General features: G+C 38.2%; 1 protein-coding gene across 2 annotated transcripts in view; it reads left to right on the forward strand.

Moving 5' to 3' along the window:
- The window catches only part of SLC2A2 (solute carrier family 2 member 2), a 29,068-nt gene extending 13,069 nt beyond the window's left edge, over positions 1–15,999 (forward strand). For both annotated transcript variants that reach the window (XM_005905570.3, XM_005905571.3), the window contains 8 exons: positions 1,988–2,112; positions 5,199–5,314; positions 6,195–6,357; positions 6,832–7,019; positions 10,718–10,822; positions 14,352–14,453; positions 15,510–15,713; positions 15,799–15,999. In XM_005905570.3, coding sequence (XP_005905632.2) covers positions 1,988–2,112; positions 5,199–5,314; positions 6,195–6,357; positions 6,832–7,019; positions 10,718–10,822; positions 14,352–14,453; positions 15,510–15,713; positions 15,799–15,999 — 1,204 coding nt within the window. The remainder of the gene's footprint in view (positions 1–1,987; positions 2,113–5,198; positions 5,315–6,194; positions 6,358–6,831; positions 7,020–10,717; positions 10,823–14,351; positions 14,454–15,509; positions 15,714–15,798) is intronic.
- The last annotated feature ends 4,071 nt before the right edge of the window (positions 16,000–20,070 follow it).

Consider the following 20,070-nt stretch of genomic DNA (forward strand, 5'->3'; position numbering starts at 1 on the left):
GGGTGCTCAGCCTTCTTTATGGTCCAACTCTCACATCCATACATGACTACTGGAAAAACCATAGTTTTGACTATATGGACCTTTCTCGGTAAAGTAATGTCTCTGCTTTTTAATATGCTGTCTAGGTTTGTCATAGCTTTTCTTCCAAGGAGCAAGCATCTTTTAATTTCATGGCTGTAGTCACCATCTGCAGTGATTTGGAAGCCAAAGAAAATAAAGTCTGTCACTGTTTGCATTGTTTCCCCATCCATTTGCCATGAAGTGATGGGACTCGATGCCATGATCTTAGTTTTTTGACTGCTGAGTTTTAAGACAGTTTTTTCACTCTCCTCTTTCATTTTCATCAGGAGGCTCTAGTTCCCCTTTATTTTCTGCCATAAGGGTGTTATCTGCATATCTGAAGTTATTGATAGGAAATAAAACAGAAAATCAAAGTTATTTCTTTATATTTATTTTCTGGTCTTTGCATCCACTTTTTTATCACTTTTTTCTGATGATAAAAATATGCAAATATGGAAAAATTAGAAAATGCAAAAACTTTTAAAGATCTAAATGATACAGGCAACTACTTTAGTAATGTGTATGCTCAGTTGTGTCCAACTCTTCATGACTCTATGACCTGTAGCCCACCAAACTCCTCTGTCCATGGGATTCTCCAGGCAAGAACAGTGAAGTGAGTTGCTATGCCCTCCTCCCCGGGATTTTCCCAACCCAGGGGTTGAACCTGCATCTCTTACATCTCCTGCATTGGTGTACTGGGTTATAATTCATTTAATTATTAAAATTCCTACTTTATAGTTTTCCCTCTTTGGTTATTAAATTCTGATAATTTCTTCCTTTTGTACTGGAGCTTTTAATAAGACTATAAGAATTTTTCTAAAGTAATAGGTAGCACGGAAACACAAGTTTTATTCTTATTCTTATTTGAAAGGGACTTCCCTCTACCATAAAAGAAAATGGTCAGTTCTTCAAATTTTATCAAATTACTGACTATTGTGGGGTATTATCCAGCTCATCACATGGTTTGTTGGAAAAATGAGTATGAGATTATATAGTTTTATTCTTCCAGAAAAAAACAATCTGCTTGGTGTTTAAGATACTTGTTTAGGAAAAGCTCACCTATTAAAGTTTGAAACACGGAAAAAGAATGTAACAAGATACTTACATTTCTTTGTGGGACAGACATTTTCACATTTATTCACTCAGGTTCTTTTATTGGCCTTATCATCATTGACTGAACTTTGAAGAAGGTTTTTGTGTACATCACTTTCTCATTTAACAGGAAGAAGAGTATCAGATACCTGCAAATGTCAATTTTTGTATGATCAATTTTGAAAATGGTGGTTTTTTTGCTAGTATCACCTTTACTAAGTATTTTGCATTGGTTGACATTGATTCATAGATTCTGGAAATATGCTGGCATATAATGATAAAATAAGAATAATTATAGTTCTCTGACAAGGCTTAAAGTAAAAGCATGTTTTAATCTACTTCCAAATAATTTATACTAAAGAAAACTTAAATTTTAAAGTTCTTTCATGATCTATAGCGGCTAAAATCTTGTACCACTAAAAGAAAAAAGTGTCAGTGTCATAGGTTATAGCTATAGAATTAAATTTAGCTATCGCCAGGCATTTATTCTTCAAAACAGTCAGCATGTAGAAAACTAATTGTTAACTATTTGAAAAGGTCTCAGAAGTGTTATCTTAAGGCAAACTAGTCATCATCACAATTGAATCTTCTCTATCAAAATGTGGAGATTAAGTACATGCAACCCAAATTCTCTCATTATAAATATTATGTATTGTCAATGCTTTAACACATAGATAAATCAAAGTAGCAATCATGGTTTAAGATTCCTCAACTAGCTCTATCAACAAAATTAAAATAATCACTCTTTGGTAAAAATCTCAGCATGCTCTGAAAGCAAATCCTTTTTATCAAGTTTCGATGCTAAATTTATAATCCTTGCTTTTCAAATTTTCAGAATCAAAGCCCTGTTGGTAGCAAACATTCTTTCATTAGTTGGAGCTCTCTTGATGGGGTTTTCGAAATTGGGACCATCTCACATTCTTATAATTTCAGGAAGAGGCATATCTGGACTCTACTGTGGTAAGTTGTGTGCACACACACGCACACACACACACCCTCCCACACAAACACGTGTACATCTGAAAATTATTCTCAAGGTAGATGTGGTTACATGTAGGGAACTTTTTGAGCATAAGGTGACATCACAAAAAGAAAAGGTAATAGCACAAAGTTTCAGTTCTGAGTCAGGGAGGTTTGGGACTAGTAAGTGGAGTTGTAATGAGATGTTCTTAACCACAGCAATGACATCATTTCTAGTCATATGCTCCAAGACAAATTACTTAACTCTTATTTTTCTTATCCATTAAATGAGAAGGATAATAATATCTACCTCATGGGGGCGCTTGTGAGAATATGTGTAAAATATTCAGCATAGAATCTGACTACAGCTAGCTGTTATTGTTACTTATGTTGTTCAGTAGACACCGGAAGACTGCTATGCCCAGAACCCCTAACTCTACCCTTATGGCCTGCCTAGCTACTGATGCTCTGTCTCTCCTATCTGGAAAGACCTTGATGTTCTGGCCCATCTCTCAGGCCACATTCCCTTACCCTATCTGCTTCCACACTTGGCTGGTCCAAGTGTTAAAGTGAAGGTGGCCATAGGGAGAGGAGCTTAGGCAGAAGCAGCTGGTAGAGGAGTTCAGAATGGAGGAAAGATGCTTTTCCCATCTAAATATCTGAATCACTATTTCTTGGAAAGAGCTCTTCAATCTTCCTGAAACAATTTAGCAGCAGCGGCCTGAAGAAAGGGAGGATAGTCCATTCTCTAAAATAGTCAAATCTTTTGCTCTTCAATCCCAGTAATACCCGTTGTCCCAAATCACAGCCACTAATAATAACCGTTGCAGGTGAGAGAGGGAAGGTGAGCACACAAAATGCTATATGAAATATTTCTAACACTTTTACCTGAAAAAGAGGAAGACTACAATTCTGTTCATCTTCAATGATTGGTTGAACCAAAAGTCTGGTCTTCTGCATTGCAGGCAGATTCTTTACCAGCTGAGCTACCAGGGAGGCTCAAAATAAAAATCTAAGATTATTTAATTAAATGGCTTTTCTTGTTATTTTCAATGTTAATACAAATAACTGAAATGATAGTTTGATCAAGGTAAAGAGGCAACTCACTTATGGGAAGAGTTTTGGATTCAGAATGCATCAATTCTGGCACTGTCTTGGTCTGGCCTTAGTCATTGAATAGAAGGCTCGGTTTCCTCCTTGGTATTAGTTCCCTCTAATGAATTACTTCAAACTTAGTGACTTAAAACAACACAAATTTGTTTTCTTACAGTTTTGAAGACTCAAATTCAGTTTCACTTGACTGTAAAATGAAACTAATAACACCATCAAAGAGGTCCAAATCAAGATTCTTCTTTATTTTCTCTCTACTTTTTGAAATACAATAAGAAAAAAAATTATAAAATATTTTTAGTGATATTGAAAATAAATGTTATATACAGTGTGTAGCAACCTATTACTAGCATAACTAAGTAACTTGTACTCTCTAAGCACCTTCTAAAATTATGTCTGATTTTATTATGAGCATTAAAATAGCTAAAAATTAATGAAAATAAATTAATAACAATTAATAGAAAATACAATTTGATTTCGAGTTCGTAAGACGTCAGACCAGGTGGCCAAAATAGCTCAGTTGGAGAGAGCAGTTAGACTGAAGACTGAAGACCTTTGAGCTTATCTGCATTTTCTGTTCTTGAGGTATGTTTGGCCTTAACAAAAATACTACAGCCCAGAATAGGACCAAACAATGTTTGTTTTTTATTTTTTTCCCCCTGCTTCTTTAAGATCAACAGACCACACAGTAGAGTTGCATGTAAAAGCAGAAATTTAGATGCTGTATCAGCCATGCAAATGCTCATGGGATATTAAGAACAATTTGAAGCATTAAAAAAATATTGAAACAATTCTCAAAAGCATCTTTTATACAAAGACCATACATTTCCATTTGATAGGCCCACAGTATATCTAAGAGGAAGCCTCTGACAAATCTTATTTTCAGGAAATGTCAAACATTGCATTAAGTTTTGCTCATTGACTAGTCTCTAACCTTTTTATGCTCTTAGCAAATGTCTAGAGTCTCCACCATTTTCAACATGACTGGTTACATCTGCATCTAGGAAAACTACAGAAGGCATAATGGCCTAGAGCTTTTCAAAATTTTGTTTTCTTTTAAGCATCAGAGGGCTTCCCAAGTGGCCCTAGTGGTAAAGAACCCACTTGCCAGTGCAGGAGACATGAAATGCGGGTTCGATCCCTGGGTTGGGAAGATGCCCTGGAGGAGGACATGGCAACCCACTCCAGTATTCTTGCCTGGAGAATCCCATGGACAGAGGAGCCTGGCAGGCTACAGTCCATAGGATCGCAAGGAGTCAGACACAACTGAATCGACTTAGCACATGTGTAAGAATCAGAAGTCTTTATTCAAATAAAATCTTTTCTGAAGCCCATTATTTAGAGAGAATAAAGAAGCTAGGTTGCTCTGGTTGGAGTAATTGAGGGAGGAGCCCCTGAGTCCCTTAACTCCTGACACCTCTCTACACACTCCTCCCTCAACTCTTAAGTGTAACTTTGAGGCTCCTCCACATTGTAGAAACTCAAGAAGGGCTTGTAGTTCTCCTGCTAACACTCTATTGCACTGTGATCTTGGGTAAGTCATTTCTCACCTTTATCAAGTAAAGAGGTTGGCATAGATATGTTCTAATTTCCTTTAATCCCGTGATTTTAGAGTAAGAATATTACTGTATTTTTAAGAATATTGTTAAAGCATTCTTCAATCTCTTTTCTGAAGATAACCTAAGGCATCATGATACAAACTCAATATTAACATGAATTTTTTAACTAAATAAAGGCAATGGTATGAATAATTGCCAGATGAATGACTAACCATCTCCTTCTATTTATATCTCCAACTACAATTTCATTTGGAATCTCATCAACAAACATTCTTTGCATAAATCGTGTCTGCGGTTGGTGACAAGGGCTCTTCCTTCCAATAAACTCAGAATGAATACTGACTGTACTTAAATAAAGTTACTGCTGTTGATGTCATCCTGATTACACTTTAACGTGTATGTTCATGTTTCACTCAGGGCTGATTTCAGGCTTGATTCCAATGTACATTGGTGAAATTGCTCCAACCACACTCAGGGGCGCTATCGGTGCTCTTCATCAGCTGGCCATTGTCACGGGCATTCTTATTAGTCAGGTAAAAACTCCCATCCCCTCCCTCACCCATCCTCTACTTTACCCAGCTTCTCTCCCCCTGACTGGCCACTCTTACTGTAAAACAACACAGAGGAAAAGACAGTTCCACAAGTGGTCTTGGAGGTGGCAGTACAGAGACATAGGCTTTTTAGTAGCTCAAAGTTAAAATATTACTAATCCACGCCTCACTTTTCCCCTGGAATCTGTGGTGGAGTTGGCACTGAAGGTGACCTGGTAAGCCAAGTCTTAACTACTGGAGCTATTCCAGAATTACATTATTCCATTTAGATTTCAAGGGAAAAAAATTTCAAAATTTTGGCTGCCTGGGTTTCCTTTTTTCTGAGCATCTTTCCTGCTCAGATTTAAAATGCAAAGGATTGCAGTAGCAGTTCTTGTTCAGTTACCTTATTCTTTCCTTCTCTCCTGTGTTCTCAGAGGGAGTCCTCAGAACCTCAAACTTATGACTATCCAGAGGATAAACTACTTTGCAATAGGGATCACAAAACTAGTTCTCTCAGAGTAATTGCTTTATTTATGTAATCCATTCTATTTAAGTTCTGGGTAATCGTCCAAAGTTATGCATTATTTTTGCTGTTGTTTTAGATATCAAATGCGTGCTTAAAAGTTTGGTTGATTTCTATCCTAAATGTCCCATAGGAGTTAATGAAAACAAATCTAGCTGAACTCTTTGTAAAACAGAGTCCCTAATTCATTTAAGAAGAGACATACTAGTAACAATTTCCATCTTAAGCATACTTGTGCATACTTGAATCAAAGTCAGGAGTTACTATCAAATAGCCAATGTGCTTTTCCAACAAATTGTTTCAGAAGGCAGCTCCAAAGTGATATGTAGTTGATATGCTTCCTCCCTGCCTTTTCAGATCGTTGGCCTTGACTTTATCCTGGGCAATCACGAGCTATGGCACATCCTGCTTGGCCTGTCTGCTGTGCCGGCCATTCTCCAATGTCTGCTGCTCTTCTTCTGTCCAGAAAGCCCCAGATACCTTTACATCAAGCTGGATGAGGAAGCCAAGGCAAAGAAAAGTAAGTCTATGGTGGTTTTCCTTTCTTCCTATTGTTTTGGAATTATCAGTTAATGAGAAACCGTGCACATGAATGGATACTCATGAAATTGGTACCAATGCTTTTCAAATGAAGTCAGTGATTATATGTAAGAATATGCACGATCACTTAATATGACTGGTACATGTCATTTTGCAACCATAAACATTCACACAAGCCCAAATAGAAAATCCACATGCAGTGCATTGAACTCAGACTTCTAACAGACCTTTCCTACATTGTACTTCTATGATAATGAGGAATAAGATGAAGCCAAATGTTTTGCTTTCTTAAAAAATAAAAAGACAGGATTTAACAAGAAAGGATTTCCAACACCCATTCTATTAGGTCATAGAATGGGTTAGGCAGAACTGTAGTTCTTTCATTAGCATAACAAAAACAAATTTATTTTTGTTTTGACCTGAGTTGTGTCAACATGATCATTTTGGGGGACAGGCTTGAAAAGACTCAGAGGAAGTGATGATATCACCAAAGACATCACTGAGATGAGAAAAGAGAGGGAAGAAGCATCAAATGAAAAGAAAGTCTCCATAATTCAGCTCTTCACCAATGCCAGCTACCGACAGCCTATTCTAGTGGCATTGATGCTGCATGCGGCTCAGCAATTTTCTGGAATCAATGGGGTAAGTTTAAGAACACCCTCCCTCACTCTTAAGACCAAAGTGAACTAAGACAGACGAGGACAGGAGTTTAAGTTTAAGTAACTAAGGACACATTAAAATGCTGACATCACAAATATCTTGAATGAGCATTAATTTTATCTTGCCTTGTCTGCTTTCTAAAATTACCTTACAATTTTTAAAAGATGTCAGTGATCAGTGGTCTCATGTCAATTAAGATGAAGATTAAAAGGCAAGTCATAATAAATACAAAAGAGGGCAAAAGAGAATAAATATACCAAGAAGACTGAATTACTATGGGCTTCTAGAGTTGAGTATCAAATTTAGGATTTCAGATAGCCTAGGCAGAAGGACTCATGGTTCCTGCTATCTATTTAAATGAAGTGTATCAGATAGCCTAGTGCAAAGAATTTTCCTGCCATCCAAGAAATTTTCACTGTTTGGGGAGACAGCACACAAAATAAACAATAGAAGGAACTGATATGATATTGGTGAGTGAGGGTAATAGAAAAGACATGACTGAAAAACATACTGAGTACTAAACTAGCTAGCTTTTAGGTTTTGAAATCTTTGTATTATGCAGACTAAAATTGTCTTACTGATGGTTAGCTGCTAGAAGAAAAAAATTAAGCATTGGTTAAGAAACCAGATTTTAAAAACCACGTATCCCCATTCAATGCTGTTAAAACTGTGATTTGGGCTTCTACAGTGAGTCAACCCCAGATTCACAGACACTGTGGGGGTGACTGATAGATGGGCAGAGACTTAGAGGAAGCAAAGAAAGTATTTCCCCCAAGGTGAAGCAAAAGGAGACCTGAGCCTCATTCCACAAGCTGAATGCTCTGCTCTGGCCTCTATCCTCCTTTAAAGGTCCTTGATGTTGATTTTTTTAATCTCTTAATTCTTTATAACTTTGGGTCTCAGAGACCAAATCTCTCTGAGCTCTCTCTCAGCTCTGCGAGTATATCCAAGAGCACAACACTTAATCTCTCTGAGTGTCCCTGCTTTAGCTTCCATCCCAGTGCCTGGCTTAGAGGCATGCAGGAAATGTTGAACCAGAGGCTTTTGGGTAGGATAGTGTGCAGTGAGTAATCCATTCCTCACTGAACACAGTCTGAACAGTCCTCCTGCATCAGCCCTGTCTGCAGGATGAGGCTGTAGGAAAGGAATGACAGAGGATGACACAACCAAAGAAAATGACTGTTATGCACATAGAGACGTAACTAATAATAAAGGCTATTAAGAAGGTTGTGAATCAGATTTCTCCATTTGTACTGACATGAGTGGAAATTTTGGGTTAAGTGCAATGAAACCAAAATTCTTATACACACTGGTTCAGTTCAGTTCAAAGTTGCTCAGTCGTGTCCGACTCTTTGCAACCCCATGGACTGCAACACGCCAGGCCTCCCTGCCCATCATCAACTCCCAGAGCTTACTCAAACTCATGTCCATTGAGTCAGTGACACCATCCAACCATCTCATCCTCTGTTGTCCCCTTATCCTCCCATCTTCAATCTTTCCTAGCATCAGAGTCTTTTCAAATGAGTCGGTTCTTCAGGTGGCCAAAGTATTGGAGTTTCATCTTCAGCATCAGTCCTTCCAATGAACACCCAGGACTGATCTCCTTAGGATGGACTGGTTGGATCTCCTTGCTGTCTAAGAGATTCTCAAGAGTTTTCTCCAACATCACAGTTCAAAAGCATCAATTCTTCTGGGCTCAGCTTTCTTCACAGTCCAACTCTCACATCCATACATGACTACTGGAAAAACCATAGTTTTGACTAGACAGACCTTTGCTGGCAAAGTAATGTCTCTGCTTTTTAATATGCCCTCTAGGTTGGTCATAACTTTCCTTCCATGAAGCAAGTGTCTTTTAATTTCATGGCTGCAGTCACCATCTGTAGTGATTTTGGAGCCCAAAGAAATAGTCTGTCACTGTTTCCAATGTTTCCCCATCTATTTGCCATGAAGTGATGGAATCAGATGCCATGATCTTAGCTTTCTGAATGTTGAGTTTTAAGCCAACTTTTTCACTCTCCTCTTTCACTTTCATCAAGAGGCTGTTTAGTTCTTCTTCACTTTCTGCCATAAGTGTTGTGTCGTCTGCATATCTGAGGTTATTGATATTTCCCCCAGCAATCTTGACTCCAGTTTGTGCTTCATCCAGTCCAGCATTTCTCATGGTGCACTCTGCATATAAACTAAATAAGCAGGGTGGCAATATACAGCCTTGATGTACTCCTTTCCCGATTTGAAACCAGTCTGTTGCTTCTTGACCTACATAAAGATTTCTCAGGAGGCAGGACAGGTGGTCTGGTATTCCCATGTCTTTAAGAATTTTCCACAGTTTGTTGGGATCTACACAGTCAAAGGCTTTGGCATAGTCAATAAAGCAAAAGTAGATGTTTTTCTGGCACTCTCTTGCTTTTTTTGATGATCCAATGGATGTTCAGTGATTTGAGCTCTGGTTCCTCTGCCTTTTCACTGGTAAGAGTGCAAATTGACACAACTTCTTTGGAAAACTATTTGGTAGTATCAATCAAAGCTGAGAACACACACACACTGTGATCCAACAATTCTATTCCAAGGTGTAAATGTGTACGTATTTTACCAAAAGGCTTGTACTAGAATAGAATGTTCATAGAAGCACTATTCATAATCACTCTAATGATAACTACCTAAATAACCATCAATAGTAGAATGGGTGACTAAATAGTAGAATGGGTAACTAAATTGTGGTATATTACTACAATAATATGCTAAATAGCAGTGATAATAAACAGCCTGCAAATGCAACAATGTGGATGATTCTCACAAAGGCAATGTTGATGCCAGATATAAAATATACATCAAGCAGTTCCACTTATATCAAGTACAAGACTAGGCAAAATTTATCTACAATGGCTGAAGTTGAAAGACTTTCCTTTGAAAAAGGGTGACATTTAGGGGGCTTCCAGAAGGCAGGAAATGATTTATTTTTTACCTAGATTATACAAGGGTGTTGGAGAAGACTCTTGAGAGTCCCTTGGACTGCAAGGAGATCCAACCAGTCCATCCTAAAGGAGATCAATCCTGGATGTGGAGGGACTGATGTTGAAGCTGAAACTCCAATACTTTGGCCACCTGATGCAAAGAGCAGGCTCATTTGAAAAAACCTTGATGCTGGGAAAGATTGGGGGCAGGAGGAGAAGGGGACAATAGAGGATGAGATGGTTGGATGGCATCACCGACACAATGGACATGGGTTTGGGTGGACTCCAGGAGTTGGTTATGGACAGAGAGGCCTGGTGTGCTGTGGTTCATGGGGTCGCAGAGTCGGACACGACTGAGTGACTGAACTGAACTGATACAGGTGTGTTTAGTTTGTGCAAATTAATTAAGCTGTACACTTAAAGGGTATATGTACCTTTTTGCATGTATTTTAACTTTAAGAAAAAGTTTTAAAACTGAAAAAAGTTAGATGCAGATGTAGAGTTTTCAGCTGAATATAAGGAGATTTTAAATGATTGGAAGTTTTACACACTAAAGGAAGATTGTGATTTCTCCTTTTCTGGAAGAAGAGGGATGATAAAACCTTTTGAGATCTCTCGGAACTCTGGTTCCATTGAAACACTCAAAAAATAAACAACCTAAAATAATTCTTGCATTAAAGCCTTAGCACTAGGCTTCTTGATTAAAGCTAAACTATTCTCATCTTTCAGATATTTTACTACTCAACCAGCATTTTCCAGACAGCTGGAATCAGCCAACCTGTTTATGCAACCATTGGAGTTGGTGCTGTCAACACAGTTTTCACTGCTGTCTCTGTAAGTGAAATACTCTAGATAAATATTCTGCTTGTTCCTCAGTCCAGAAATAGGAGTGAAAAAAACCCTTGTAACATAAAAGCAACCTGTGATTTATTGTCCACATGTACTGGATATGTAGATAGAACTATGTGAGTCACAGGAAGAGTCCTAGATGTGAATAACCAACCATTGTAGTGAGATTAGGCATAACTGAACACATGGATCAATGGTTCTCCCTATCTCCCAAATATGTCATTTGTCACTCACTTGTGAATCAGGAACTCACTTGGGGACAAGACACTTGGTATTTTTGTGTAAATACCTAGGCTTTTTCTCCTTTCTTCTGTACTTAAGTCCCTTAATATTAGCAAATGTGTATATGCATGCTCAGCTGTGTCTGACTCTTTGCAACCCCACAGACTATAGCCCACCAGGCTCCTCTGGGATTTTCCAGGCAAGAACACTGGAGTGGGTTGCCATTTCCTACTCCAGGGGAATCTTCCCGACTCAGGGATCGAACCCTCTTGCGTCTCCTGCATTGGCAGCAGATTCTTTACCACTGCACCATCTGGGAAAGGAAGTGTGAAAGTGTTAGTCATTCAGTCATGTCCGACTCTTTGCGACCCCATGTACTGTTGTCCATGGGATTCTCCAGGCAAGAATACTGGAGCAAATTGCCATTCCCTTCTCTGGGAGATCTTCTGGATCCAGGGCAGATTCTTTACTGTCTGAGCCACCAGGGAAGCAGAGAAGCACCCTGGGAAGCACCACCTGGGAAGCCCCTGATATTAGCAAACAGCTTGTCATTTCTGTCAGTACTGGATCTTCCACCTTGATTCCATCCTTCCATGGTTGAAATTTTTTATCCTGATATCTTAGGGGAAAAAAAAAAAACATTTTTTAAATAAACATTGTCCTCTTGATTAAATATCTAAGCCTCTAGCAAAATTAAACTGATTGAGCAGATTCTTATGATGTTAGGCCATTGGACAGACCTTCCAGGCAGCTCTGAGGCTTTTCATATAGCTCAGTTAGAAAAGCATCTGCCTGCAGTACAGGAGATCTGGATTCAATTCCTGGATCGGGAAGTTCCCCTGGAGAAGGAAATGGCAACCTGCTCCAGTATTCTTGCCTGGAGAATCCCACGGATAGAAGAGCCTGGCAGGCTACAGTTTATGGGATCACTTGTTTTTCATTCTCTGCACATGGACTTTTAACTATTACCTAGAGTGGTCAATAATTACAGCCTTGCTACCTAGATCAAAAGGCAAGTTTGTCCAGACCACATTAAACAGAACTGGACCTTGGAAAGAGAAGGAAGAACAGATAACAAGGGAACACCAGTGCTTATGCCTTTAGAGTTAATGCTTGTTCAATCCAAAAGGCTACTCTAAAATCAATAAAGGATTGGTACTGGGATGGAATCCTATTTGCATTCTTTTGTCTCCTGAGATAATATTTTTGCAAATCTCACTTCAACATTATTTTTCTCATATAGAGATTGTGATTAAAATATTTTATGTGTAACAGGATTTGCTATGTGAAGAATCAAGTTATCAAGATCAGGGCAATCCAAACTATAAGAATGCCTAAAAAAACTACTGTAAAATTCCATTGTTGTCCACCCATCCAACCCCACCAACTCCATGGAGTGGGAGGAGTTTTTCCAAAAATAGTGTCCTGATTATTTTGAATATACCTTTTTAGAACTCATCCTTTTATTCTGTGAACATTTTTGCAGGAGTGACATAATTTTAAAACTCTAATCAGCCGTCTAATGAACCCTCCAGGACTACAAGTAATATTTAACACTTTTAATTATATTTATTTTTGAAAAGTTTTAAAGTTCAAAAAAATACAAAAAGGATACCTTTCAATCATCCAGATTCTCTTGCCAAAATCAGGCAATGTTACCGAATTCCGTGTATCCATTCAAATAAAGATGTGCAAATAGGAATATGTACTGATAACATAGTAATGTTTCAACAATTCAGAGGGAATATAATCCTTTTTTTTTTCCTGAATGAGTATTTGGAGAGAGAGACTTTCTAAACTCGATGCTGAATGATGTTCCATATTTTGTATTTTCTTTTACACTAATGATCCAGTAGATGGAAACCTGTAATCTTGAGTGAGAAAACAAAACAGAAAGAAATATGAAGCCAACGGAAAGACAGCATGGGTCTAGAGGAGAAAGAGGCCTCCAAGTAGGCATCGAGGGTCTGAGTGCTGCACACTGTCTGTGGGGAAAATGGAAGTTAAGGTCAGGCATCCAGGTCTCTAAGACCTGACCAAGTCTCACCCTGTGTCTGTGCTCACCTGGCCCCAAGGGAGTCTGACTCAATTTTCAAGGCATGCAGTTTTAGAATTTATAATCCTATCAGTAATAGTTGTCCAGAAATAGAAGAAACGGATGTAGTGAAAGCCCTTTTTGCTGAAGAAATGCTCCAGTTTCCTTGGCGGCTTGACATGGTGTCATCAAATCAACTTTAAAAGTCATAATATAGAGAGAGTCAAAATATATAGAGAGAAATTTATGAACTAGAGAAAGTTTTGTTTTTCCCACTTCATTCTCAACAATTAAATATGGGTTCCTTGCTTACCACTCTGAAGTGATCTGAAAGCCTGAGAAAAAGGGGTTTTTTTCACTGTGAGTGAAAAGAAATGTTTCTCAGATATTTTCAGAGCCAAAGCTCACTGCACTAAGAGTATTGGATTGCTATTGATTTACTGATAGATTTATGAGAACAGCCAAGTGAGAAATTATGACAGGTAATTTTTGTGTGTGTTTGACTCACCAACCTTGGCAAGGATCAAGCCAGAGTCTATTCAGCAAACTCTGGTCCTTGCTAATTGTAAATCTTAAACATTAGTGCAAAGATCCCAACCCAAAGGAATTGATGCCAAGTCTCCTAAAATAGGATAAAAAAGCAATTTAACCTTTTGCTTTAAAGTCTTATCTTTTCAAGTGGATAGTCATTACCAAGACCAAGTACTTTCAGGCCTGACTCTTTAGTGAGATGATCAAATTCTGTATTTTCCCCCTGAGTGGTCACAATTTGACTTTGTTTGCAGTAATGAAGTTGGATGATGACAGTTGACACATCAATAATTGCACTGTTTCAGAAGTCTGCAGTGCTCAAACGCTTTTAATTATAACTTAGGATAATTATCAAAAGAGAAATTAATGTCATTTTTATGTAGACCCTTCATATTTTAAGGGGAGAGGAAATACTGGACATCCAAGATGTCCAGTCTCTAACTATTGCACCCAAAGTGATAAACATCAGGGGGTAATGATGCTATGGTTCTTTCTCTAGAATGACCTGTTCGAATCAGTGTGACAAAAGGAAGACAGCATCTGTTAATCATCTCTGGTCACTGAGACCAGTTCCACCTTTCTGGGCAAGAGTCACTTCCCTCCTTAATTCCACATCTGCAAAATGAGATAATAGAATGGCTTCTTCTCAGCTGTATAAATTTAAAAGATCTCCTCGGCAGTAAAAACTATTTAAGTATAAAGCCACATGTTTTAAAACTTTCCTAGGTGTTCCTTGTGGAGAAGGCAGGGCGACGCTCTCTGTTCCTAATTGGAATGAGTGGGATGTTTGTTTGTGCCATCTTCATGTCGGTGGGACTTGTGCTCCTGGTGAGTCTGGTGTCTGCACTGAGATTTTTGGGTACCCAATGATAGCATTTCTGAGCCCCAAGTTAAACATCTGAGACTTACTTAACAAAATAAAGCAAGAGGAACAGCATATAAAACAAAAGAGAAATGTAAAGAAAAAGAATTAGCTTCAGGGTTTAAAGACTGAATATCAGCAAGTGAATGGTGCTTGTCACCCAGAGATGCAGGGTGTATAATAACCAGGTTTCAATCCTGGCTCTGCCACTTGGCTGCTTGTGTGACCTTGAACAAGTACCTAGACCTTTCTACCACTTTACAGGGTGTTCCGCATCCTGTCTACCGAGCTTGGTATGAGTAGAAGCAGAGGTCACTGGATCCTTGCTTTGCTTCTTCCACAGGAAGAGTGACTAGGAGGCAGAGAAAATCCGAAGCCACAGGATTTCTTATAGCTCAAAAGATTTAAGGATGATTCAGACTAGGAAAAAAAAAAAACTTGTCTACGACTCATTGGAAAAGACCCTGATGCTGGGAGGGATTGGGGGCAGGAGGAGAAAGGGACGATAGAGTATGAGATGGCTGGATGGCATCACCGACTCAATGGACATGAGTTTGGGTGAACTCTGGGAGTTGGTGATGGACAGGGAGGCCTGGCGTGCTTCGATTCATGGGGTCGCAGAGTCGGACACGACTGAGCGACTGAACTGAACTGAACAACTGGAATAACTTATACTTAATTGAACATAAGCACATCAGTGAAAGTGAAGTAGCTCAGTCGTGTCCGATTCTTTACAACCCCGTGGACTGCAGCCTACCAGGCTCTTCTGTCCATGGGATTCTCCAGGCAAGAATACTGGAGTGGGTTGCCATTTCCTTCTCCAGGGGATCTTCCCAGCTCAGGGATGGAACCTGGGTCTCCCGCATTGCAGGCAGACGCTTTAACCTCTGAGCCACCAGGGATTCCCATAGCACATCAGGAAGAGTGCTATGTCCCCTCTGAACTCAACAAGGACTTAGCTACAGGAAGAAGCAGTCAGTGATCCCAGTTCCACTTTTATTTTGTTTTTCTTTTCTCCTCAGAGTAAATTCCCTTGGATGAATTACGTGAGCATGACAGCCATCTTCCTCTTTGTGTCTTTTTTTGAAATTGGGCCAGGACCCATCCCCTGGTTCATGGTGGCTGAGTTTTTCAGTCAAGGACCACGCCCTGCTGCTTTAGCAATAGCTGCGTTCAGCAACTGGACAGGCAATTTCATTATAGCTCTGTGTTTCCAGTACATTGCGGTAAGCAGCCTAGTTCTGTGCAAACTTACTGAACAGAAGATAAGGTTTAACAGCTGCTAACTGGGACTCTGTTTCTTCTCTGCAGGACTTCTGTGGACCTTATGTGTTTTTCCTTTTTGCTGGTGTGGTCTTGGCCTTTATTCTGTTCACATTTTTTAAAGTTCCAGAAACCAAAGGAAAATCCTTTGAGGAAATCGCAGCAGAGTTCCGAAAGAAGAGGGGTTCAGCTGAAACGCCAAAAGCTGCTGTAGAAATGGAATTCCTCGGACCTACAGAAACCATGTAAAGATAACCTGCTTTTTGACATGAACAATAACAGGAAGAAAGCAGTGTTTTTTAATGACACTTTTTTGAGAATTTTATATCTGTATCTTGAAGTATTGTTTTATTTTTTATAGAGATTTTATAGGCTCTGATCAGAAGTATCATCAAATATTACAAAAAAGTATTTTTTTCTTTTAACTTAGAGAATCTATGTTGGGTGGTAAGACTATAAGAAAACCAAAAAATCTAGCTCATTTTGTTACACTAACTGGCAAATACATTTAGTACCAAAAAAAATTTTTTTTTGTTACTTTGATGACCAAATGGTTTTTGTAAAATTAAACACTAAACGGCTTGGTCATTTAGCACGGGTTACCAGTTAATAATAACAACTATCATAAACTTGTGCTAATTCCTTGCTGGTTCAATCCTTTAAGCTATATTTTTGTTTTGCTTTTTTATTAACCACAGCCTGGTTTTCTGAGTTGTCTTATAAAATACACTCAAACAGTGATAAATCAAACATTTGTTTATCTCCTCAAACTTCAAATAAGATACAGCAGTCTAACGCTGGAAATTGGAAGCAAAAGATTGTTCTGTTTGTTAAAAAATATTTTCTGAACTATTATGTTTTAAAATAGGTTGAAAAGGTAGGGTTGGAAGATCCTGAGGGTGAGTCCCTGAAAATTCAAAAACATTGAATTTCAGCCTTGATCAAAATCCTTATTTAATTTTCCTGGAAAGACTGAGTTCCCAAACACAAAGCAATCATTCTTTTTGGTGTTTCCTTTTTCGCCTTGGCAGTATATGGAGCTATCTAAGCTGTTCTATTATGATTACTAACATTATTGTATACTACTTATGTGCCAAGCACTAAGTGCTTTTACCTATGTAGACAAATTGGAAATACACAGATGATTAAACAGACTTTCACTCAGTCAATTTTGCAACTATGGAAATAGAGTTCTGAAGGATACCAAAGGCTTAGCAGGGAGCTGAAATATCTCCAGGCTCTTTCCCTCACAAAGTAAAGCACTGAATCAATCCTTTTTAAATTTGCTTTAATGTATGGAAGAGAAAGGCACTTTCTCTTTTTAAAAGTTCTTTTTAAGAGTGGGAAAAAAAAATACTGACCACTTGAGGGTTTTTTGTTTTTGTTTTTTCTTTTTTTTCTTTGACCAAAGTTGTTTACCTTTATGTAATTTGACATTCCAAGCAACATGAAATTATTTCTTCTCACTTTGATTTTTGTTTCTTTTCAGCCAGTTTGGGATCAACTATGTCCCCTTAGCTGTTCCAGGATACCAAGTGAGCTTAAATAGTTTGGTAGACCTTTTTTTCTAAACTGTGAACTCAGTTAAAAAAAAAAATAAAAGCAGGGACTTGGAGTCGGGCAGAAGCAGGAAAATGGCTCATCCCGTAGCTCCTGTCTTCTTCAGGATGCTGGTGGCCTTTGAGAAGCCCAAAGTTGCACCAGTAAAGAAATTTAACATATTTATAGGTGATGAATGTGATTTATTCAAATCACTATTCCTGATCTCATTTAGAATAAAGTGGAAATGGCAACCCACTCCAGTGTTTTTGCCTGGAGAATCCCAGGGACAGGGGAGCCTGGTGGGCTGCCGTCCATGGGGTCGCACAGAGTCGGACACGACTGAAGTGACTTAGCAGCAGCAGCAGCAGTAAGTGTTTAGGATTTCCCTGATGACTCAGTGGTAAAGAATCTACCTGCCAGTGCAGGAGATGCTAGTTCAATCCCTGAGTCAGGAAGATCCCCTAGAGAAAGAAATAGCTTCCCCTCCAGTATTCTTGCCTAGAGAACCCCATGGACAGAGGAGCCTGGTTGGCTATAGTCTGTGGGATTGCAAAGAGTTGGACACGACTTAGTGACTGAACAAGTAAGAGTTTAAATAAAGAACCCACAAGACCCCTTTTAAGTTTTGATTAATTTTTCTGACTGACCGCAAATACTCAAAATTCAGACCCTGAAGTTTTCTGCCTCAGAGAAATGTAAATAGCATGTATTGTTTCCCTTTCATAATTTTTTCCTTGCAAAGATACTAGTGAGTTGAAAAGAAACATTCAGATGAAATAAGCGGTTAAAGCTTCATACTAAAACAAAGGAACTAGCTTAACATAATAAAAACTGCTAGGTTCTCAGCAATATTCATCATAATATATAATAAGATTGATGCTAATTAATTGGATTTAATCCCAGGGAAATTAGATGTGAGTTTGAATGGTTAATTTTCATAGTACACTATCATTTCTGTGGAGTCATTTTCATAGTCAAACATCCTTACAAATGTGATCTTCTCTTAACTTGCTTGGAGCATGATCCAGCCGTTCATCTGCTACATCTAGTATTGTCCACTGTCCTGACACCAATGCAGGGATCTCCTCTCACTTCCTCTTCCATGCTCCCTTCTACAGGATCAGCACTGTCATGCACTCTGAGACACAGTAAGAGAATGCCTCACCTCAAGGAGCTCAGTCTATTGAGGAGTTCAGGAAGATCACCTGCATTTCTTGCCTTTCATCACCTCAGTGTATAGCACTTTGTAAATAAAATGCACTCAATAATATACCTACCTCAGAGAGCTGTGAGGATTAAACATAAAGTGCTAAGCAGAGTGCCTGGTACAGAGAGGGCACTCAATAAATGTTACCTAAAGTTAGTATTCATGACAATACTGTTAGGACACAGAGCTATCATATATAAGATAGTTCCAATTTTTTTCTTTTGAATAAAAAAAAGTTTTATAAACACAATATAATATTTTCTTACTTCCAGCAACAATCCCATAATGACAAGGGAATTGTAAGAATTAGGGGGAATATTAAGCTGTCTAAATACTTAAACCCATACTTGATATTTCTAAGTAGGGTATAAGAGTTTTTCTTGTATTTTTTAAATTTGCTTTTGCCTAAGTTATTTTTAAGAGGCCTATATGTAGTATTATTTCTTTGGATAATGCTAGGTACAAATTGAAATGCTATGTGTCATATATAAATGTAACAACAGGATTAAATCACAGGACAAGGCCAAGCCTTCTTGATAAGATGCAAAAACTGCAAAAATGAGGACTTCTCTGGTGGTCCAGAGGCTGACTCTGCGCTCCCAGTGCAGGGGCCTAGGTTCCATCCCTGGTGGGGGAACTAGATCCCACATGCCGAAACTAAAAGATTCTGTGTGCCGCAACGAAGATCGAAGATCTTGTGTGCTACAGTGAAGATCTGGCACAGTCAAGTAAATATGGAAATAAAGTTAAAAACATTTAAAATATTAGATTACCTAAAAAGGTGTAAAAATAATTACAAAAGTGTATAAACTAGTGTACATAAGTATTTCTTGCTAGCTTATTATTGTATACATAGCAAAGCAGTGTTAGACAGTATCTTGTGCTTATAGTGTCCTAAGCAAAGGTGCTGAGTAAAGTGTGAAAAAATATAATTTTTCATTACAATTGTATATTAGTGATCTGAGGAGAAAGGGTTTATTGCCAACCACTCTTGAGCCATCTGCTGGTGTTTTTACTGCTTTCCAGTTGGGTGCACGTTAGAAAGAATCATCATGAAAATCCACTGGTTTTAGTTAAGAGTGTGTATACACTGCAGTTTTATGTCAATAAATATATTTCTAATTATTGTGTTACTTTATTTTATGTAGAAAATAACCACATTTAAGAAAATTTGTATTGGTTTACTGTATATAATCATTTCCTTCTCACAGTATTTTTCCTGTTCTCATATTAAAGATAATATGTGAGTTGCATTATAAATCCAAATGTTATTTCCATCAAGCAGTTGTTTTGATTATCAGTTTAGTAGGGAAAACTAACCGGTAGACTAGGTAAGAACGGTTGAAGAGGAATGAAGGACTCCCTTTGATGAAAATAGAAATACTTCAATTCAGTAAATATTTAATTGAGCTCCTATTATGAACACAACACTTTATTAAAGTTTTGTAAAAGATACAAAGCTTAGAAAACATGGTCCCTATCCTCAATCACCTGAATTCTCATAAAGAAGCTAAACTTTATTTTATTTTATTTTTTTTTAAAGAAGCTAAACTTTAAAAACAAATAGTTAT

This window comes from Bos mutus, chromosome 1 (genome assembly GCF_027580195.1).
Source record: "Bos mutus isolate GX-2022 chromosome 1, NWIPB_WYAK_1.1, whole genome shotgun sequence".
Taxonomy (NCBI): Eukaryota; Metazoa; Chordata; class Mammalia; order Artiodactyla; family Bovidae; genus Bos; species Bos mutus.